We start from the raw sequence: 18,422 nt of genomic DNA, 5'->3' as shown, positions 1-18,422 counted from the left end.
TAAAAAATTTAATTACATGATGATCTCAGGGTAAAGATGTTTCTTCAACTAAATTCCCGCGACGATTGCGAGAGCCAGAAAAGTTTCCCACGTAAAAACCAAACGACTACAGAACAAAAATAATGGGAACTTTTTAATTTCAAGTTAACCACCGTGCCGGTGCGGTTGCGTCTGTCACCGCCTGTCTCCAACCCTACCAGAAGCCGAAGCCACAGCCACACTACTTTTTCTCACCGAATCTGTCTCCGCTATTCCCTTGGATCGAACATGCAGCGCAATGGTCTCAATGGCTTTTGATTCCCATCTTCTCCAGCAGCCGTCTGGAACCCGACGTGGTCCCATGTAATTCCAGCCCCTCTACATTGTGCTTGCTGAAGCCCATTTATTGAACCCTACCAGCCAAACCCTGTTTCGCCATTCCTTTCAAGTTAGAATCAGATTTCTCTGCAGGCTGGCGTGTGTGATACTTCATTTGGGTGCCTTCTGTTTCTCGTCTTCGTAATTGTTTGTTTCGTTATGTGGCTGTGTGCTTCTAGGATCTTGAAGGATTTTAGCTGGGCGTTGGATTCAAGTCATAGTTGACTATTTTCTTGACGGAAGCAAATTCACTAAATCCTCTGAGCTAACCTGTCCTGTAATTGCTTCGGAGCCTCTTTCTTAGTGATAGGTTCCGAGGCAAAAATTATTCGATCAGGCGCCAAAATGGATGTAAATAGTTCGAAAGATATGGTTGGCGGTGACATGTTGTCTTTGGCAGCTATAGGTTCTTCTGAAGTTTCAGAGGCGACCCCTGATTCGCTAAAAAACACGCCCTCTAACATTGCAAAATTGGAGGATGTCATCGAGCACTGCGAAGGTAGGCAGAAGTATCTTGCACAGACAAGGAGTCCTTCCGACGGCGGCGATGTTCGCTGGTATTTCTGTAAAGTACCTTTGCTTGGGAATGGTGAGCGCTTTTCATTTTTTTCATCTTTAATGAAATGTTTTCGAATGCGACCTGGGCAAAATTGATGAACAAAGTAGAAAACGAAGGTGAAAATAACTGATGCAAACTTTTTGAGAGTTTAACGACGAATCATATTTGAGGATATACTGAGAAGCCTGTTTTAGGAAGACAAAATTTAAAAGATTTATCCATCCATTTCCTTATAAACTTCTGCAACTATAATAAATACGTGTATATTTTGTTTATCTTTTCTATTTTGAAATAATTAAAGTTTTAGTTATTTATATTCATCTTATGAAGGTTTTCTTCTATTCTTGTCACCTCTGTTTTTCCATTGTAATATGTTCTCATTAAACATAGGAGTTCGCTAGGAGATTTTGAATCAAAGGGCTTTCAAACCTTTTGATGACTTTCTGCTGCTTGTGTTTCAACAGAGCTAGCAGCATCAGTTCCTAAGACTGAAATAGTTGGGAAGGGTGACTATTTTCGATTTGGCATGAGGGATTCTCTTGCAATAGAGGCATCTTTCTTGCAGGTGTATTTTTCAACCTCTTGGATAGTCAGTTAATGCTTATGTTCACCCATATTTCATGAATTGCTTGTAGTGAACTATCTTGTATTTACCTTCGACAATATTTTTAACTCATGAAATTGTCTTCCCACTCACCTGCATGTGTGCTGAATTCATTATTGGATGCTAATTGTAGTTTTAATCAAGTGAAGGATAGAAAATTCGATGATACCACTTTATAAGGAGTGTAAATTTTAATTAGCTTATCATCTTCTGTGTGTTAATATTTTTTTAATATTGTTACAACAAAGATAAAAGAGTTTTCTCAGAACATTCTCTGGTTCACCACTTTATGGAGGACCTATATGGCTTAGATGAGAATGACAGCACAGGAGTGGGGTAAAAAAATTCTAAAAGATGGATAATTTTTTTTTTGTTTACCTTTTCATTAGGGAAATTGAGTGCTGAATGGTAAGATTCAAAAGACATTTTTTGGTCACCATCTCTCTCCAAATTGGGCATTATTTGTAAAAGGCATGACGAAAAGAACCAACACCATCTTTTCGTTCATTGTTTGTTTGCAAACTCTTTCTGGAACTAGAATCCTAGTATGTTTAACTTGGTGTTGGACTGCTATCTTTCAATTAAAGATATGGTGGAACCTATTCTTTATGGACAAAGATTGAAAGGAGAGCTTGGATGTTTTTGGAAACAATTATTTGGCTGGTTTATGGAAATTATGTTAAGAAAGGAGCCGTAGGGTATATTATGATGTATGAAGGAAGGTTGAGGAGTTTTTGATCTTGTCATTATCATTACTTTGAGTTGGTGTACTCTCTCAAAATCATTTTATTTTTTTTGGATAAGACCTCTCCCGTTAGAATGGAGGGTGATAAAGCTATAGTGATGGAAAATTCGGAAGCATATACACCAAGTCACAATTGAACTGACTATATCATCGTGAAAATGTATAATAAGAGGATTCTGTCTTGGAAGATTCTTCTGTTTTGTTCTTGCTAAATGGTCCAGCAGAATATTCCAATAAATTTCTCCCACAGTAGCTTCTTTTCCTTTTTGAAAGGGTTCCCCCCAAGGGTGAGAGAGAGGTAGAGTTGTGGGTCTTCCGGGAGAGCTGTGTACCAATTAAATGTTGAAGGGAGAAAGTTCCAAAAGTTCCTTGCAAAAGGCAGGAAAGTAAAATATGACTCATGGCATAAAGCATACCACTATGGAGACAATGCCATGTAGGACAATTTTTTTATGGTGCTTGTCATGTGTATTGATAGCCTTGTGTGCTAGTTCCCAGAGGAAAAACTTTATCTTCTTTGGGTATTGCCCCTTACAAATCAGATCATATAGTGGCTGTGAAGAAACTGTACTACTGGGGGAGAGCTCATGCAAGAGGGAGTTTGTGGAGAAATGACTTTTTGGTTCTAGCTTCCAAATTCTTTTATCCGTTTTTTGTGAAGACGAGAAATTTGGAAGACATCGTAGAAGAGCGCTTAATTCCTCAATCTCTGCACCTTTCTGATTTCTTCTCAAATTCAAAATCCAAAAGCCAAGCTCAGAATTCACATGTTTCTTACAGCCCCATCCTTTTTGAGAGAGTTTAAAGAGTAGAGGAAATTTCTATCAAGAGAGTCATCCTCAAGCCAATTTTCCTTCTAGAAGGAAATGTCTTCTCCATTCCCCAATTTGTAATAAATTCTTCCAAGAATCAGTGAGCAATGCTTCAGAATAGCTTTCCAAGGACCTTTTGCTGTTACGAGAGAAGTGCTGCCCAGTTTAGTATTGATGGGGGTGGTTCCATATTTTTCATCAATAACTTTCTCCATAGAGCTGTGCTTTCCTATTGATATTGCAAATCCATTTGACTAAGAGGACTTTGTTTTTATCTTTGAGGCTATGTAGACCGAGCTCTCTTTTTTCAATGGGAAGAAGAAGAGTTCCCATTTGACAAGTGGTAAGCCATTCCTATCAACATTACCTTTCCCACAAAAGTTCCGGATCAATCTTTCATTGATGATAGTACCTTGGCCGGCATTTGAAAAATGGACATATAGTACGTCAACTGGAGTACCTTCATGTAATTTTTGGAANCATTTGAAAAATGGACATATAGTACGTCAACTGGAGTACCTTCTTGTAATTTTTGGATTACATTTTTGTATGCGCATTTGGCTTGGTCTTTTCAATTGCAACTCCTCGTCATTTTTATGAAACAATATTGTTTCTCTTTATATATATGTTTGTATCTGTGTGTTTCTATATATATATCTAAAATATTTATTTATATATTATGTTTTGTTTTGTCTGCTTCTTTCTTTCTTTTGAAGTAAATGGAAAAAAACATGTAACGATTCTTTACATTTTCTGCATTTGAATAAGAGAGAGGAAGAACTACTTTCTATTTGGTGGAAAGAAATTGCTGAATGTAGTGAAGGGCCAAAAGAAAGAGCTGGTACTGGTCTGAGGCTCGATAAACAAAGATATGAATCTGCTTCGGAGGTTGCTAAATTAATCAAATTGTATGACATTGAAGAAGAGCGAGTTGGTGTTCCTGTCAAAGGAGGACTCTATGAGGTCAATTTGATGCAATCTATATTTAAGAATTTCCTCCGTGTTTTATATTAGCACGATCTTGTCTGGCACTATCCTTGTCTACATTCTTCCCAATTGTTGCTAATTGTAATAGATTTAGGTGATAAGAAAATATAGTTTCTGTGACATGAAAAGTATTTCTTGTTTTCTGAAAGTGTGTTTTCTCGTGGAATGTGTCATTCTGATTTTTTTTTTTAATATCTAAGGTGGGAAGAATTAAAATGAACCTGATTTCCCAAATGTTAGTTATGTTATTTATTTTTGTTAATGGGCTCATCAATAGGGAAGAATTAAAATGAACCTGATTTCCCAAATGTCATCGATTCATTAACTATGGAGATATTAGTCTTACCAATTAATGTTTGTCTTCTAGATAGTTTTATAAAAGTTAAAGTTAAAGTTAAAGGATTTGTAAAGTTTTTTAGATATCATATACAAAGTTTTAAATATCTTTTGAAATTGTTACTTTTTTTTTCTGTTTAATTTACAAATGCGTGCAACTGAAGTGATATTATATATGCAGANATTTCCCAAATGTCATCGATTCATTAACTATGGAGATATTAGTATTACCAATTAATGTTTGTCTTCTAGATAGTTTTATAAAAGTTAAAGTTAAAGTTAAAGGATTTGTAAAATTTCTTAGATATCATATACAAAGTTTTAAATGTCTTTTGAAATTGTTACTTTTTTTTTTTCTGTTTAATTTACAAATGCGTGCAACTGAAGTGATATTATATATGCAGGTAGATTTAGTGAAGAGACATTGTTTTCCTGTTTATTGGAATGCAGAAAATCGTCGAGTAATGAGAGGCCATTGGTTTGCTCGTAAAGGAGGACTTGATTGGCTTCCACTTCGGGAGGATGTTGCCGAACAGTTAGAAATTGCTTATCGTAGTCGGGTTGGTTGTTTGTTCTCTTATTTTTATACAATCTCTCACTTCTTGTTCGAAAGTTTTGCATGCAAAGCATCTCCAAGTTTTCATGATGAAGAAAATGGTTTCGTGTGAAATGGTTTCATTTTTTGCTGTGTAGTATCTAGTTTATCTTCATTTCTAAACTTGAATTTTTTTTAGATATCTAAATGATTAGCAAATCATGGATAAAGGTGATTTTGATCTAGGTGTGGTGCCGGAGAACATTTCAGCCATCTGGACTTTTTGCATCCCGAGTTGATTTACAAGGATCTACCCTAGTNGATAAAGGTGATTTTGATCTAGGTGTGGTGCCGGAGAACATTTCAGTCATCTGGACTTTTTGCATCCCGAGTTGATTTACAAGGATCTACCCTAGTATGTAAATTATTTGGAGCATGAAGACTTATTTTGTTGTTTCATCATAACTTGAAATTTAGGAACGTTATTTATCTTGGAATTTCCAATGTAGGGACTTCATGCTCTTTTCACTGGGGAGGATGATACTTGGGAGGCTTGGCTGAATGTTGATGCTTCTGGTTTTTCTAGCGTGATTAGTTTGGGTGGCAATGGAATTAAGTTAAGGCGTGGCTATTCCCTGTCTAACGCTCCTAAACCTACTCAAGTTTGTACTTCTTTCTTTCTAGTAGTCTATGAGTATAATTTTACCATTGCCTTTACATCCCCCCCACCCCCATTCAGAATCCTACTGGATATGTGGTGTAGGGGGGGGGGTGCTTTTTCTTTAAATGCTGAATCTCACTAAAATGTACTCTAACCTGTATCCATATTTTCTTTATCAATTTTCTCTGGGAAATTGTGTGGCTTTGTTCAACCATATGCCTCAAGTGTCCTTTGTTTTCCATTTAGGATGTTTTCACTTTGTTCGATGCACTTGAAAAACAATAAAATGGGACTCTTTCGTAAAATGGTACATAAATACCACAGTAAACATGAAAATACTTGCTGTGATGCAAGAGCCACTGTTGAATGATTAAAAGTTGGGTTGAACACGGAAATGAAATTGTTGTTCCTTCCATAGAATGAAAGGCTAGGTTTGCTCCAAATTGGAGGAAAAGGAAAAGTATTCTGTTCCTTTTTATTAATGTTCTCTCCTTCACATTTTTATTTCTTCTAATTTTCAAGGATGATTTGCGCCAGCAGAGGGAAGAAGAAATGGACGATTACTGTTCACAGGTATGTCTGCCATCATTGAGCTTCTTGACATTGTTTTCATGTTATCATCGAGCTCTTTTGTAATTTTCCGCTTGGTTTTATTTTACTTGAATGGAACCCCTTTCTTTACTTGGGTTTCTTTTGTGAGCTTNGAAATGGACGATTACTGTTCACAGGTATGTCTGCCATCATTGAGCTTCTTGACATTGTTTTCATGTTATCATCGAGCTCTTTTGTAATTTTCTGCTTAGTTTTATTTTACTTGAATGGAACCCCTTTCTTTACTTGGGTTTCTTTGGTGCCAAATATTCTTTCATTTTTTTCTCAATGAAAGCTCGATTTCTTAAGGGAGGAAAACATCGAGCTCCTTGTATCCCTATTATATCATTCTTAAAAACTTGATATATTTCATTCCAGTTCTTCATATCTGTGCCCTACCAGTTTTTTCTTTTCTTTCTTTTGTCATTAGATCCCTATTAATTCTTTTCAAAGCATTCGTAAGCTGTATTGATAGAAATCCTCTTCATTTTAGTTTCAAAATANCAGTTTTTTCTTTTCTTTCTTTTGTCATTAGATCCCTATTAATTCTTTTCAAAGCATTCGTAAGCTGTATTGATAGAAATCCTCTTCATTTTAGTTTCAAAAATTTTTTAGTACATACGGTAGTTGAAATTTTGCTCTCATTCTTTCAAATTTTATTATGATTGATTTTGTTCCAGTTCTTCTTTGCATCCGTTTCCAGTTCATAAATGTTGATTATGTTTTTACAGTATTCTCTAAATAATCATGTTCCTTTAGTTGTGAAGAATACCACTGCCCACNAAATTTTATTATGATTGATTTTGTTCCAGTTCTTCTTTGCATCCGTTTCCAGTTCATAAATGTTGATTATGTTTTTACAGTATTCTCTAAATAATCATGTTCCTTTAGTTGTGAAGAATACCACTGGCCACCCCATGTTGAGGATTATTGGGAGTGAGTCCCACATTGGCCAATTTAGGGAATGATCATGGGTTTATAAGTGAGGAATACTATCTCCATTGGTATGAGGCATTTTGGAAAAGCCCAAAGCAAAGCCATGAGAGTTTATGCTCAAAGTGGATAATATCATACCATTGTGGAGAGTCGTGATTCCTAACATGGTATCAGAGTCATGCCCTAAACTTAGCCATGTCAATAGAATCCTCAAATATCGAACAAAGAATTGTGAGCCTCGAAGGTGTAGTCAAAAGTGACTAAAGTGTCGAACAAAGGTTGTACTTTGTTCGAGGGCTCTAGAGAAAGGAGTCGAGCCTCGATTAAGGGGAGGCTATTCGAAAGCTCCATAAGCCTCAAGGGAGGCTTATAGTGTACTTTGTTCAAGGGGAGGATTGTTGAGGATTATTGGGAGTGAGTCCCATATTGGCTAATTTAGGGAATGATCATGGGTTTATAAGTGAGAAATACTATCTCCATTGGTATGAGGCCTTTTGGGGAAGCCCAAAGCAAAGCCATGAGAGCTTATGCTCAAAGTGGACAATATCATACCATTGTGGAGAGTCGTGATTCCTAACCCCCATTTCCCTCAAAATATATATTACGTGTTTTGAAGTTCTTTGATAAGAAGATAGGAATTGGAACTCTAATTAGAACTTCAAGTATTCCCTCTAGATAATCAAGCCATGTTTTATTAATGCTCTGAAATAATTTCATCCATTTTGACGATAACATAGGCCTTGGCATTGAGGGTCTATCCCTTCTCTACTTGCTTGGATGGTTCACTAATTTAGACGGATGAGGTGTTCAGTCTTTGTTTGAAGTTTTAACCTGCTTGAATACCATTGATTGAATACCATACATAACTGTTTTATTCATGAATGCGAAAGCTATAAAGATTTCTGAATGTGAAACTGCTTGATCTAATCTAATGATTTAAACTCTCGTCAATTTTGTATTTGTTTGATAAGTTTATAATTAACTTGATTTTATAAAATTTTCTACGTGTATCATGTCACTTTGGAAGCCACATTATTCATGTGAGGTTGTTGCTTTAGGTTCCTGTTCGACACCTTGTGTTTATGGTTCATGGCATTGGTCAAAGACTGGAGAAATCTAATCTAGTTGATGATGTTGGGAATTTTCGGCATATTACATCCAGTCTTGGAGAGCGGCACCTCACTTTCCACCAACGTAGCACTCAAAGAGTTCTTTTTATCCCATGCCAAGTAACTAATCAACCCCTTTTCTTACCCTACATTTGGATTGAATGTGTGAGCTATTTTGTGTTGTAATTTTTTCCTGACTCAATATTTTAGAATTCTCTTGTTTACGCATGGACAGGAATACGTGATTTGATTATATTGAACTTCGAAAGATATTGAACGAATTCATTAATTTATAACTCTTATAATCTGATTTTATAATCTGATTTTAAGCTTTGTGCTGACGGTAAAACCACAACTTTTTCTTGGTTAGTNATATTGAACGAATTCATTAATTTATAACTCTTATAATCTGATTTTACGCTTTGTGCTGACGGTAAAACCACAACTTTTTCTTGGTTAGTTCCATCATTGTTGTTTGTGCTTTAGAAGTCTTTATAGATTATTACATGTGTAACCCTTCTTTCATGCTATTATCTCTGTTTGCTTCCTGGAATATGTTATTGTTCACCTTGTTGATCTCTATTATTATGCTATTTTCCATTGAACTGTTTTCTTTTCTTTACTTTTCTTTTTTCCAGTGGAGGAAGGGTCTGAAGCTTAGTGGTGAAGCTGCTGTTGAAAAAATCACTTTAGATGGAGTGAAGGGTTTGCGTGTCATGTTGGGTGCGACTGCTCATGATGTTTTGTATTACATGAGCCCTATATATTGTCAAGACATCATCAACTCGGTAGTGCAAGCTTTATTTGGATTGCTACTGTCCAATACCTTCAGTTTATCTTTTGTCAACAGAATCCTTCTTTACTTTCATTTTCTCTGTACTTGTTTTTCATAGTTCATTGGAGATGGGTTAACTGACGTATGATTTTTTAGTTTCGTTCTTTCATGTCAGTATACATAATTCTTATGCAACTGATACATATCATCAAAGAAGGGTGAAACCTATATCTGCCTTCCGAACTTTGTCATTCATCCTGCACTGAGACACTAGCGTTATTTTATTTTATTAAAAAACAAGCATTCATTGAGAATAAATGGAAGTAAACAAAAAAAAAGGAGCACAGGCATTAAAAAACAGCCCACACCAAAGGAGCCTAGCCACTGACTATACAAAAAAANAAAGGAGCACAGGCATTAAAAAATAGCCCACACCAAAGGAGCCTAGCCACTGACTATACAAAAAAATCTCCAATGTCTAGTAGTAAAACCTATCAGGTGATTACCAAAAAGGACTCCCACATAATTTATGTATACTTTTCTCATGCTAAACAAAGTGTCTCTCTCTATTGAAAAGATCATAAGGTGATTCTATTCCTTAGTTGAGTGGCTTTAGGAGGAGGAGGAGTAGAAGGGGGGGCAGCCGTGTGAAGTTTGGCTCTCCCTTGGCCATTTTGGGGATACTTCTCAAAATTTGTTGTTCTTTACTAAGTAAACAAAAGAGAGCAGTTGTCTTTCACCTCTCCGCTGTTGATGAACAGAAGGGTTGGCTTTCTTAGTATGGGGAGTATGGTCGATGGACACTCAAATGGCTTAATGGCTCTGAGCCAATAATATCTGATTTCTGTATAGAGTCGATCACGAAGAAGCCTGAGAGAAAGAAGACCACATACGTGAGAAGAGAAGGCAATTCTTCTTTAGGTAGGAGGTTGATCATATTTCTACGGTGCTCCAAAAATAATAAATAATAGTAAGCGCTCCTGTTCAACTTTGGGATCCACAGATGTTTCAGTGAATTGGACTGTTCTTTCTTCCTNGATGCTCCAAAAATAATAAATAATAGTAAGCGCTCCTATTCAACTTTGGGATCCACAGATGTTTCAGTGAATTGGACTGTTCTTTCTTCCTATCTGGTATTTGGAAAAACATCTGAGGACATTTTGGATGCTGTTGGGGTGTCTTTTGGCATCCTTATTTTCTGGAGTGATCATAGTCTTTCAGTCACAGAGGTTGTTGAAGGTTATTTATCTCTCTTTATCCATGGTTATTTAGCGGAGGGTTTCTTCTTTGGCCCTCTAGTATTTACTGCCTTCTTAGCAGTACATACTTTTCAGTAGTTGTGCGAGCTCTTGGCCTGTTTTCTGAGTGTTGGGTAGTNTGTTGGGGTGTCTTTTGGCATCCTTATTTTCTGGAGTGATCATAGTCTTTCAGTCACAGAGGTTGTTGAAGGTTATTTTTCTATCTTTATCCATGGTTATTTAGCGGAGGGTTTCTTCTTTGGCCCTCTAGTATTTACTGCCTTCTTAGCAGTACATACTTTTCAGCAGTTGTGCGAGCTCTTGGCCTGTTTTCTGAGTGTTGGGTAGTGACTTCAATGGTGGCTGGTGGTCTTTTTAAAATTCTCTCCATACTGCTCGCTCTTTTTTTTTTTTTTAAAAAAAAAAGATTTATCTTGGTTGATCAACCTGTGTTCAATGATGTTTATACGTAGTCCACTTGAACCAACTGCCTGCCCGCTACAAGATTTGTAGGCTCCTTTTGTCCAACTCTTGGCTAAGGTTTATGGCTTGAGTCCATAAGTCGGTCAGAAACACCTATTCTGATCACTTATCACGATGGAAGCTAGTAACCTTTTAGAACCATACTAGTTCAAATAAAAAATGGTTGGCTCTCCCACTTACGTTTTTTTCCATCTTTGTCTTATGACTGGTGGTTAAGAGATTATTTGGCACAAAAAACCTAAGTTGTGGAATGAAGATGACAAAATCAGTTTTCTTCCTGTGTTAGTAATGTTAGATGAGGAAGTGTCTGGTCTTTTAAGTTATAAGGAAAGTCTTGTGAATCATTCACATTCTCTCTAAAATGGAGCTCTAGATTTCTTCCTCCCAATTTGGATTGCCATAATTTCTGCAGTCCTCGTATAAGGATTGGTTTGAGAGACCTTTCTTAGGGGATGAAGCTCTTGTAATAGATTTTGGGCTACAATAAAGCCCCAAGATATATGATGCTTCTACAGTTGGGGTCTTTCAGGAAACACTTAGGAGAGTATGACACATTTCAGAATCTTTTTTGGACGTGAATGTTGACCTTTATGAAACTGTCGATGCTGACCTCATTACTAGGTCTTGGTTGAGAGGTTAAAGGAAGCCATCACTTCTATCATTTTGGTTATGCAATTTGCTTTCACGGTTCTGGGGACAGATTGTGGATTCTTCAAGTTTGCTTTTCAATTTTTCTAAGTCTGTTGTTGAGGGCCTAGATATGGCCCCTTGTGAGATATGATTGACATGGAGCATTTTTTTAAACCAGAGGAAAGACTTTTCTTTGAAAAATGAAAAGCGACTAATGATAGAACACAACGAAGCACAAAAAGAACCATGCAGAGAACCAAAAAAGAACAAGATACAAAAAAAGACTTCCACAATGAGAAATACCAAGCAAATTGAACAAAAAGAAACTAGCAAAGAGAAGAGCCTAAAGGACCAAACTCAATATAGAAGATCATACTCTGATAACCGAACTAAAGACAACGCCTGAAACCAAAAGCTTAAAAAAAAAAGAAAAAAGAAAAGAGGAAAGACTCAAAAGATGTGAGCCTCAACCAAAAAGAACAACCACCCATGAGAAAAGCATAACTGAGCCCCAAAACATCAAGAAAGAACCATTGAACCCAAACCACAAATGCAATAGAACAATCAAACTTCAACAACTAATACCCTGAGAATTGAAGGGAGGAATTTCATGCATCTTAAGATCGCAAGCCTAAATAAGGTAAGTCAATTTGCTAGGCACAGGTGAACGAAGTGAATGAGGAATCTCTTTGTTACTTTCTTGAAATAATGATACTAAATCATCACCAAATTTTTTTCATGCACTAGTATTATCAATAATAGTTTTCATAAGCTTAAAAGTAGATTTCACACTACTTAAACTAACATCATATTCAACATCAGATCATCAACATAATGTGAGAGAATCAACATAATGTGAGAGAAGAAGCAGTGGGATCCTTGAAGAATTAAATACTTCTTCAACGAAAACACTATCAGAATCTAATACAGTAAAATATTGTCAACTGCAAATTTGAGAAACTACGTTCTTGGCAGATGGAGCCAAAAGGCTAGAAATATTTTATTCTATACAACCTGTATTCCTTGGTGATTGGAGGAGTTGAAGAGTGATGCACCTTTCTTCGAGTGTAGTACTGGGAAAAAATAATTCTTCACATTTTGAACACTTAAAAGACTTAAAGACTCAAGCGCCTCAAGGGAATCACCAAAACATGTCTTTGTTAGTGACACANCTTCACATTTTGAACACTTAAAAGACTTAAAGACTCAAGCGCCCCAAGGGAATCACCAAAACATGTCTTTGTTAGTGACAATGTAGTTTATCTCTAAATTTTCCCTTAAAGCATGTATAAAATCTGGTGATTGAACTAATAAATCATCAAAAGGCAGTGTGGAGACTTTTCATCTACAATTGTTGAGCTAATTTGAATTAGAGAGTTTTATTCTATCTCCCTAGCATTTGTAGGGTTGTTCTCTTCTTTGCAACTCTGTTCTCCATTTGGATTTTTTGACTTCAACAACATTTGGAGGCGGGGAGATTTGGATCTTTGACTCTTGATTGAGAGCGCATGTCAATTACTGTTGAGTCACATTNCAACTCTGTTCTCCATTTGGATTTTTTGACTTCAACAACATTTTGAGGCGGGGAGATTTGGATCTTTGACTCTTGATTGAGAGCGCATGTCAATTACTGTTGAGTTACATCNAGAGAGTTTTATTCTATCTCCCTAGCATTTGTAGGGTTGTTCTCTTCTTTGCAACTCTGTTCTCCATTTGGATTTTTTGACTTCAACAACATTTGGAGGCGGGGAGATTTGGATCTTTGACTCTTGATTGAGAGCGCATGTCAATTACTGTTGAGTCACATTCATCTTTCTATTCCTTTTGGATTTAATATTGATAGTTTGTATTTGTACCGTTTTTTTAAGTCCTCTTTAGTTATTGTTATACAAGACTTATAGAACTTGTCAATTTGGTAGCGTATATATTTATAATAAGAAAATGGGGATGTTATAGAAACCAAAGAGGAAATACAACTTATATGCATAGGGAAACTCCCTCGCCAGAACAAAACCAACACAAGCTCTTTCCAAATTAAGATAGTCTTATAAGTGCTGTTACTACTAGAAACCTTTTTGTGAAGGCCTTTTCAATGAGGCCATATACTGTCTATAATGTGGAAGTGATATAAAACTGGTTATGTAGTGCTATGTGGAATTGATATAAAACTGGTTATGTAGTACTGACAAATTTTCATGATATGAAGCCCTTCAAACCTCGATGGAACTTGGATTAAATGGGCATATTGATTTCTCTTCAGGTATCTAACCAATTAAACCGACTTTATATGAAGTTTCTTAGAAGGAATCCAGGATATGATGGAAAGGTATGTGGCTCAAAGATGATTTTATCATTATCTTCTGTCAAAATTTGATTTGACAATTTGAGTATTCTTATATATTTTGTCTCATTATATAGGTTTCCATATATGGGCACTCTTTGGGGAGCGTCCTTTCGTATGATATCCTTTGCCACCAGGACAATCTGTCGTCTCCTTTTCCAATGGATTGGATGTATGGGGAACATACTAGAAGTGAAGGGTTCTCGGGGGTGGACAATGAATCCTTTACACAGAATTCTTCTTGCAGTACGGGCGATAAATATTCTACTGCAGTTTATGGATGTGCAGACATTGCGCACTTTGCTGAAGAGGAAGATGAGAGAAATGTGAATCAAATGCATCTGCATATGGAAGAGCCTTCCATTGTTGTTGATCCTACTACATCACATTCATCTGATTTCATTTCTAAGCAAGAGAATACTTATGGGGAAGCTGATTATGAGTCCTGCAAAAGGATTCCTCTAACAAGTGATGGGTTTCAAAGGTTAAATAAAAATGGTAACTGCGACTTAGAGGATCCCAGTGTAAATAAAATTGCTGAGCTACAACTTGAGAATTCAGAAGATAAAGATGCAGTAATCAAATCCCTGGAAGAAGAGGTCAGTAGATTCTGTATTGGTACACACATGTCCTGGTTAACTTATTCTTTTATGCTTTCCACGTACAAGAATAAGTACNTTGGTACACACATGTCCTGGTTAACTTATTCTTTTATGCTTTCAACGTACAAGAATAAGTATGCTTTTCCTTTGACACATTGACTTATTATTGTATGCTTTCTACAGCCTCCATTTAAAGGATGTGTTATTTGAACTTCTCGTTTGTTAGGTTGATTGTCTTAAAAAGAAATTAGCGGAGCTTGAATTGATGTCTGCTAATAGGGATACAGATGGGGGATTGAATCAAGGTGCCTCCCAATTTTTTCACTTCTTTGTTTTCTTATGGGAAGAAATTGTACAAATCATATTTTTTGGTCTTTGAAATGTTATCAGGAAATAAGAAAAGTATAGTTGGTATGCCCAAGGAGCCTATGTTAGAAGAGGAAACTCCTGAACAAGATGATGGATCGAAGAGTTTTACTCCTTATATAAAGTACAAAAAGCTTGCATTTAAGGTACGGCAGGGGGAGGGGATTGAGCAGAGAAAATTCTTTTGATATCTTCCAATATATATGTGCGTGTTACATTTTATTTTCTTGTTGAACATTAGGAAACGTTGGTTTGTACAACTATTTTATGTATAATTTTTTTCTGTTATTAGGTTGATACATTTTTTGCTGTTGGATCTCCTCTTGGGGTCTTTCTTGCACTTCGTAATATCCGTATTGGAATTGGTAAGCTCACATTTATGACATGTTAGATACATTGTATTCTTTGTCTAAAATAATTGTTGTAGTTGTTATTCATTATTGAGGAGCTGGATAATCGAATTGCACCCTTGATTTAGTTTGCAAACATTAGGTCCTTCCAACGATTTTATTAAGTCCATTTCAATGGTAGGAGGGCTGTTTCTTCGGTTGGTTAATGGCTAGTATTTGGGAAAAGTGTTAGTGATGTCTGGTTCTTTTTTTCTAGCATGGTTTTGTATGTTAATGAATAAACTTAATGTTTAGGATTATTGAGAGAAGTAGTCTTACATTGGTTAATTAAGAAGAAAATCATGGATTTATAAGTATGAAACACTATCTCCAATGGTACGAGGCCTTTTTGGAAAACCAAAAACAAAACTATGAGAGCTTATGTTCAAAGTGGACAATATCATACACTTGTGGGGGGTTCCTAACATGATATTAGAGCCATGACCTTAACTTAGTCATGTTAAAAGAATCTTCAAGTATCAAACAAAAAAGTTGTGAGCCTCAAAGGTATAGTCAAGGGTGACTCAAGTGTCGAACAACGAGTGTACTTTGTTCGAGGACCCAAGAGAAGAACGAGTGTACAACGAGAAGAACAACGAGGTATAGTCAAGGGTGACTCAAGTGTCGAACAACGAGTGTACTTTGTTCGAGGGCTCAAGAGAAGAAGTCGAGCCTCGATTAAGGGGAGGTTGTTCGAGAGGCTCCAGAGAATAAGGAGAATGAGGCCTTATGAGAGGCTCTATGGTGTATTTTGTTGGAGGGGAGGATTGTTGAGGATTATTGAGGNACTCAAGTGTCGAACAACGAGTGTACTTTGTTCGAGGACCCAAGAGAAGAACGAGTGTACAACGAGAAGAACAACGAGGTATAGTCAAGGGTGACTCGAGTGTCGAACAACGAGTGTACTTTGTTCGAGGGCTCAAGAGAAGAAGTCGAGTCTCGGTTAAGGGGAGGTTGTTCGAGAGGCTCCAGAGAATAAGGAGAATGAGGTCTTATGGGAGGCTCTATGGTGTATTTTGTTGGAGGGGAGGATTGTTGAGGATTATTGAGAGTAGTCCCACATTGGCTAATTAAGAGGAAAATCCTGGGTTTATAAGTATGAAACATTATCTCCATTGGTATGAGGTATTTTGGGGAAACCAAAAGTAAAGTCACGAGAGCTTATGCTCAAAGTGGACAATATCATACCATTGTAGATGGTCATGATTCCTAACACTTAATTCATCATTAATATATGGCTGCACATGGATACGGAATCACTTAATTCATCATTAATATATGGCTGCACATGGATACATTTTATATAGCCAAATCTAGTTCATTGGAGAAATCTTAGAATTAGATTCTTGGGATAGATACAATACATTATTCATGAAGGACCAGAGATTTCAAATTAATTTAAGGAGAGAATACATCTCTTCCCAAAAAAAAAAAAAAAAAAAAAAAAGAAAAAAAGAAAACTGGAAAAAGAAGAAGAAGACAGATTTGAGTGTTGAGAGAAATCTGCTTTCTTTCCATAAAAATGTTACGTTGCTCCAACATTGTATTGGGTTGTCGTCTGGATTTATTAGGGATGTTTTATGTCCCTTGTTTTGTTTGCTTTAATATTCTAAACCCGTTTGTTTGTATCCTTGAACATTGATTCTTTTTCATCCATCAATGATAAAGTTCGTTTCTTGTTTTTTTCTTTTAAATTGGTTAGAGCTCTATCTGCTCCATTTTGCTGCTTTACCCATTCAGAACATATAAGAAATTCTCATGCTAGCGAGATTTATTTTTAATTGATTGACTTGCTATACATGAAAATTGATCTTGGAGACCTTTCCTTTTGGTATTTAACCATCAAGTCTCTATTCATTTTGTTATTGATATTCAATATGATCTTCCTGATTCCGGAGTTATTCAGAATAGCTTTTGATTTAGTAATTTCCAACTTGCGCTCCTAGATATGGTTTATATGCTGTTAAAAGTTTATTGTTTGTTAAAGTAAGCCCCATGATTTTTACGATCCTAAAAGCTTGTTTGTTTGGTCCTCAGGAAAAGGGAAAGCATATTGGGATGAAGAAAATATAAGTGAAGAAATGCCAGCTTGTCGACAAATGTTTAACATTTTTCATCCATTTGATCCTGTAGCATACAGGTCTGTGAAAGCAACCCTTGTAATGAGCAAGTAGAGAATGTATATTTGACCATTCTAAGTGCTAGAATGTTTTCATAACCAGCTACCTTGTGATTTATTGTCTGTTATTTGATTGACATTTTTCTTTTCATTGACCCTTCCTTTTTGTTTACACAATTTTTTTATTTATTGACTTGAAAACGGTACCTTTTTTCTTTTCGACCAGGCATTTTTGGAGCCATTTGTTATATGCTAACCACTTGTTCAATGAGCACAACCACATTACGCGGGCGTTGGGCTCTGTTAATGCATCCTAGAGCATTTATTTGCTATGTGTTTGAGACTCTGGGCTTACTCATTATTTTTTTTTATCAAAGTTATGTGTCTATTAAAAAAAAATGACAGAATAAAAGATTGTGATTTTCTTTTGTCTCAAATTGGTGAAATTTTTTGTTTGTTTCTGACTATGGTAGTATACCTTATGGAGAACGTATAATGGAAGCTTTATTGGATTTATACAGAATAGAGCCACTTGTATGCAAAGAGTACATGCTCAAACGACCTGTTATTATACCATTCCATAGAGGTGGAAGGAGGTTGCATATTGGATTTCGTGTAAATATCTTCATCACATTGATATGGCGAATTCCAGTCATTCTTTAATTTCCTTTCGGTATTCTGATAGATTTTCCTGTATGTAATGCAGGAATTTACTGATAACCTGGCTCTTCGTTCTCAGGCAATAAAGGACGATCTACACACTCTGGGGGTGGGTTGTACTAGACTTTCTAAGATTGTGTCTTCTTCTCATGCTTGCCTTTGGTTTTTTATTTTTCTTTTAAACCTTTCAAATCAATTTTCTTAAATCTTTTCGTCATACTATAAAAGAGTAGTACATCATTTGATTTCACAACGTCATGTAAAGAAACACCGTGAATTATTGTAATTACTTTGACCTCCCAAGTTTTTTTTTTATTTGGATAAGAAGTGCTTTGTTTGTTGAAATGATTTCTAAGAAGACTCTTTTGGGTGGAATCCCAAGGGATGTTTATATGCAGGAATGAAAGTAGTGGAATATAGATCACTAACTCATGTTACCATTGGTTATTGCCATACCAATCCACAAAGAATAATGGATATAAAATAGTTCCTGAAATTCTTTGTTCTTTTAACTATATTAATTTAAAATGGTTAATTTTAAATTTCTTGTGGAGTAACTTACGAAACAAAGTGTTCATAAGGGAACA

The 18,422-nt window shown here is 36.1% G+C and overlaps 1 protein-coding gene across 6 annotated transcripts in view; it reads left to right on the top strand.

Annotated features, from left to right (window-relative positions):
- The first annotated feature begins 17 nt into the window (after nt 1-17).
- The window catches only part of LOC111808305 (phospholipase SGR2-like), a 22,833-nt gene continuing 4,428 nt past the window's right edge, over nt 18-18,422 (top strand). For 2 of the 6 annotated variants that reach the window (XM_023694212.1, XM_023694247.1), the window contains exons 1-17: nt 18-946; nt 1,381-1,481; nt 3,846-4,040; nt 4,805-4,960; nt 5,182-5,253; nt 5,445-5,597; nt 6,119-6,169; nt 8,182-8,352; nt 8,871-9,020; nt 13,619-13,684; nt 13,777-14,298; nt 14,528-14,606; nt 14,692-14,813; nt 14,960-15,032; nt 17,094-17,196; nt 17,649-17,790; nt 17,882-17,944. In XM_023694212.1, coding sequence (XP_023549980.1) covers nt 703-946; nt 1,381-1,481; nt 3,846-4,040; nt 4,805-4,960; nt 5,182-5,253; nt 5,445-5,597; nt 6,119-6,169; nt 8,182-8,352; nt 8,871-9,020; nt 13,619-13,684; nt 13,777-14,298; nt 14,528-14,606; nt 14,692-14,813; nt 14,960-15,032; nt 17,094-17,196; nt 17,649-17,790; nt 17,882-17,944 — 2,463 coding nt within the window. In that variant the 5' untranslated portion in view covers nt 18-702. Of the gene's footprint in view, nt 947-1,306; nt 1,482-3,845; nt 4,041-4,804; nt 4,961-5,181; nt 5,254-5,444; nt 5,598-6,118; nt 6,170-8,181; nt 8,353-8,870; nt 9,021-13,618; nt 13,685-13,776; nt 14,299-14,527; nt 14,607-14,691; nt 14,814-14,959; nt 15,033-17,093; nt 17,197-17,401; nt 17,595-17,648; nt 17,791-17,881; nt 17,945-18,422 lie in introns of those variants that run through there. The other 4 variants (XM_023694222.1, XM_023694239.1, XM_023694256.1 and 1 more) reach the window with 4 other exon arrangements.

The sequence above is a fragment of the Cucurbita pepo genome, chromosome LG01, assembly GCF_002806865.2.
Source record: "Cucurbita pepo subsp. pepo cultivar mu-cu-16 chromosome LG01, ASM280686v2, whole genome shotgun sequence".
Taxonomy (NCBI): Eukaryota; Viridiplantae; Streptophyta; class Magnoliopsida; order Cucurbitales; family Cucurbitaceae; genus Cucurbita; species Cucurbita pepo.
Note: the sequence above shows the minus strand (reverse complement) of the source record. Positions and strands in the feature narration are given on the sequence as shown.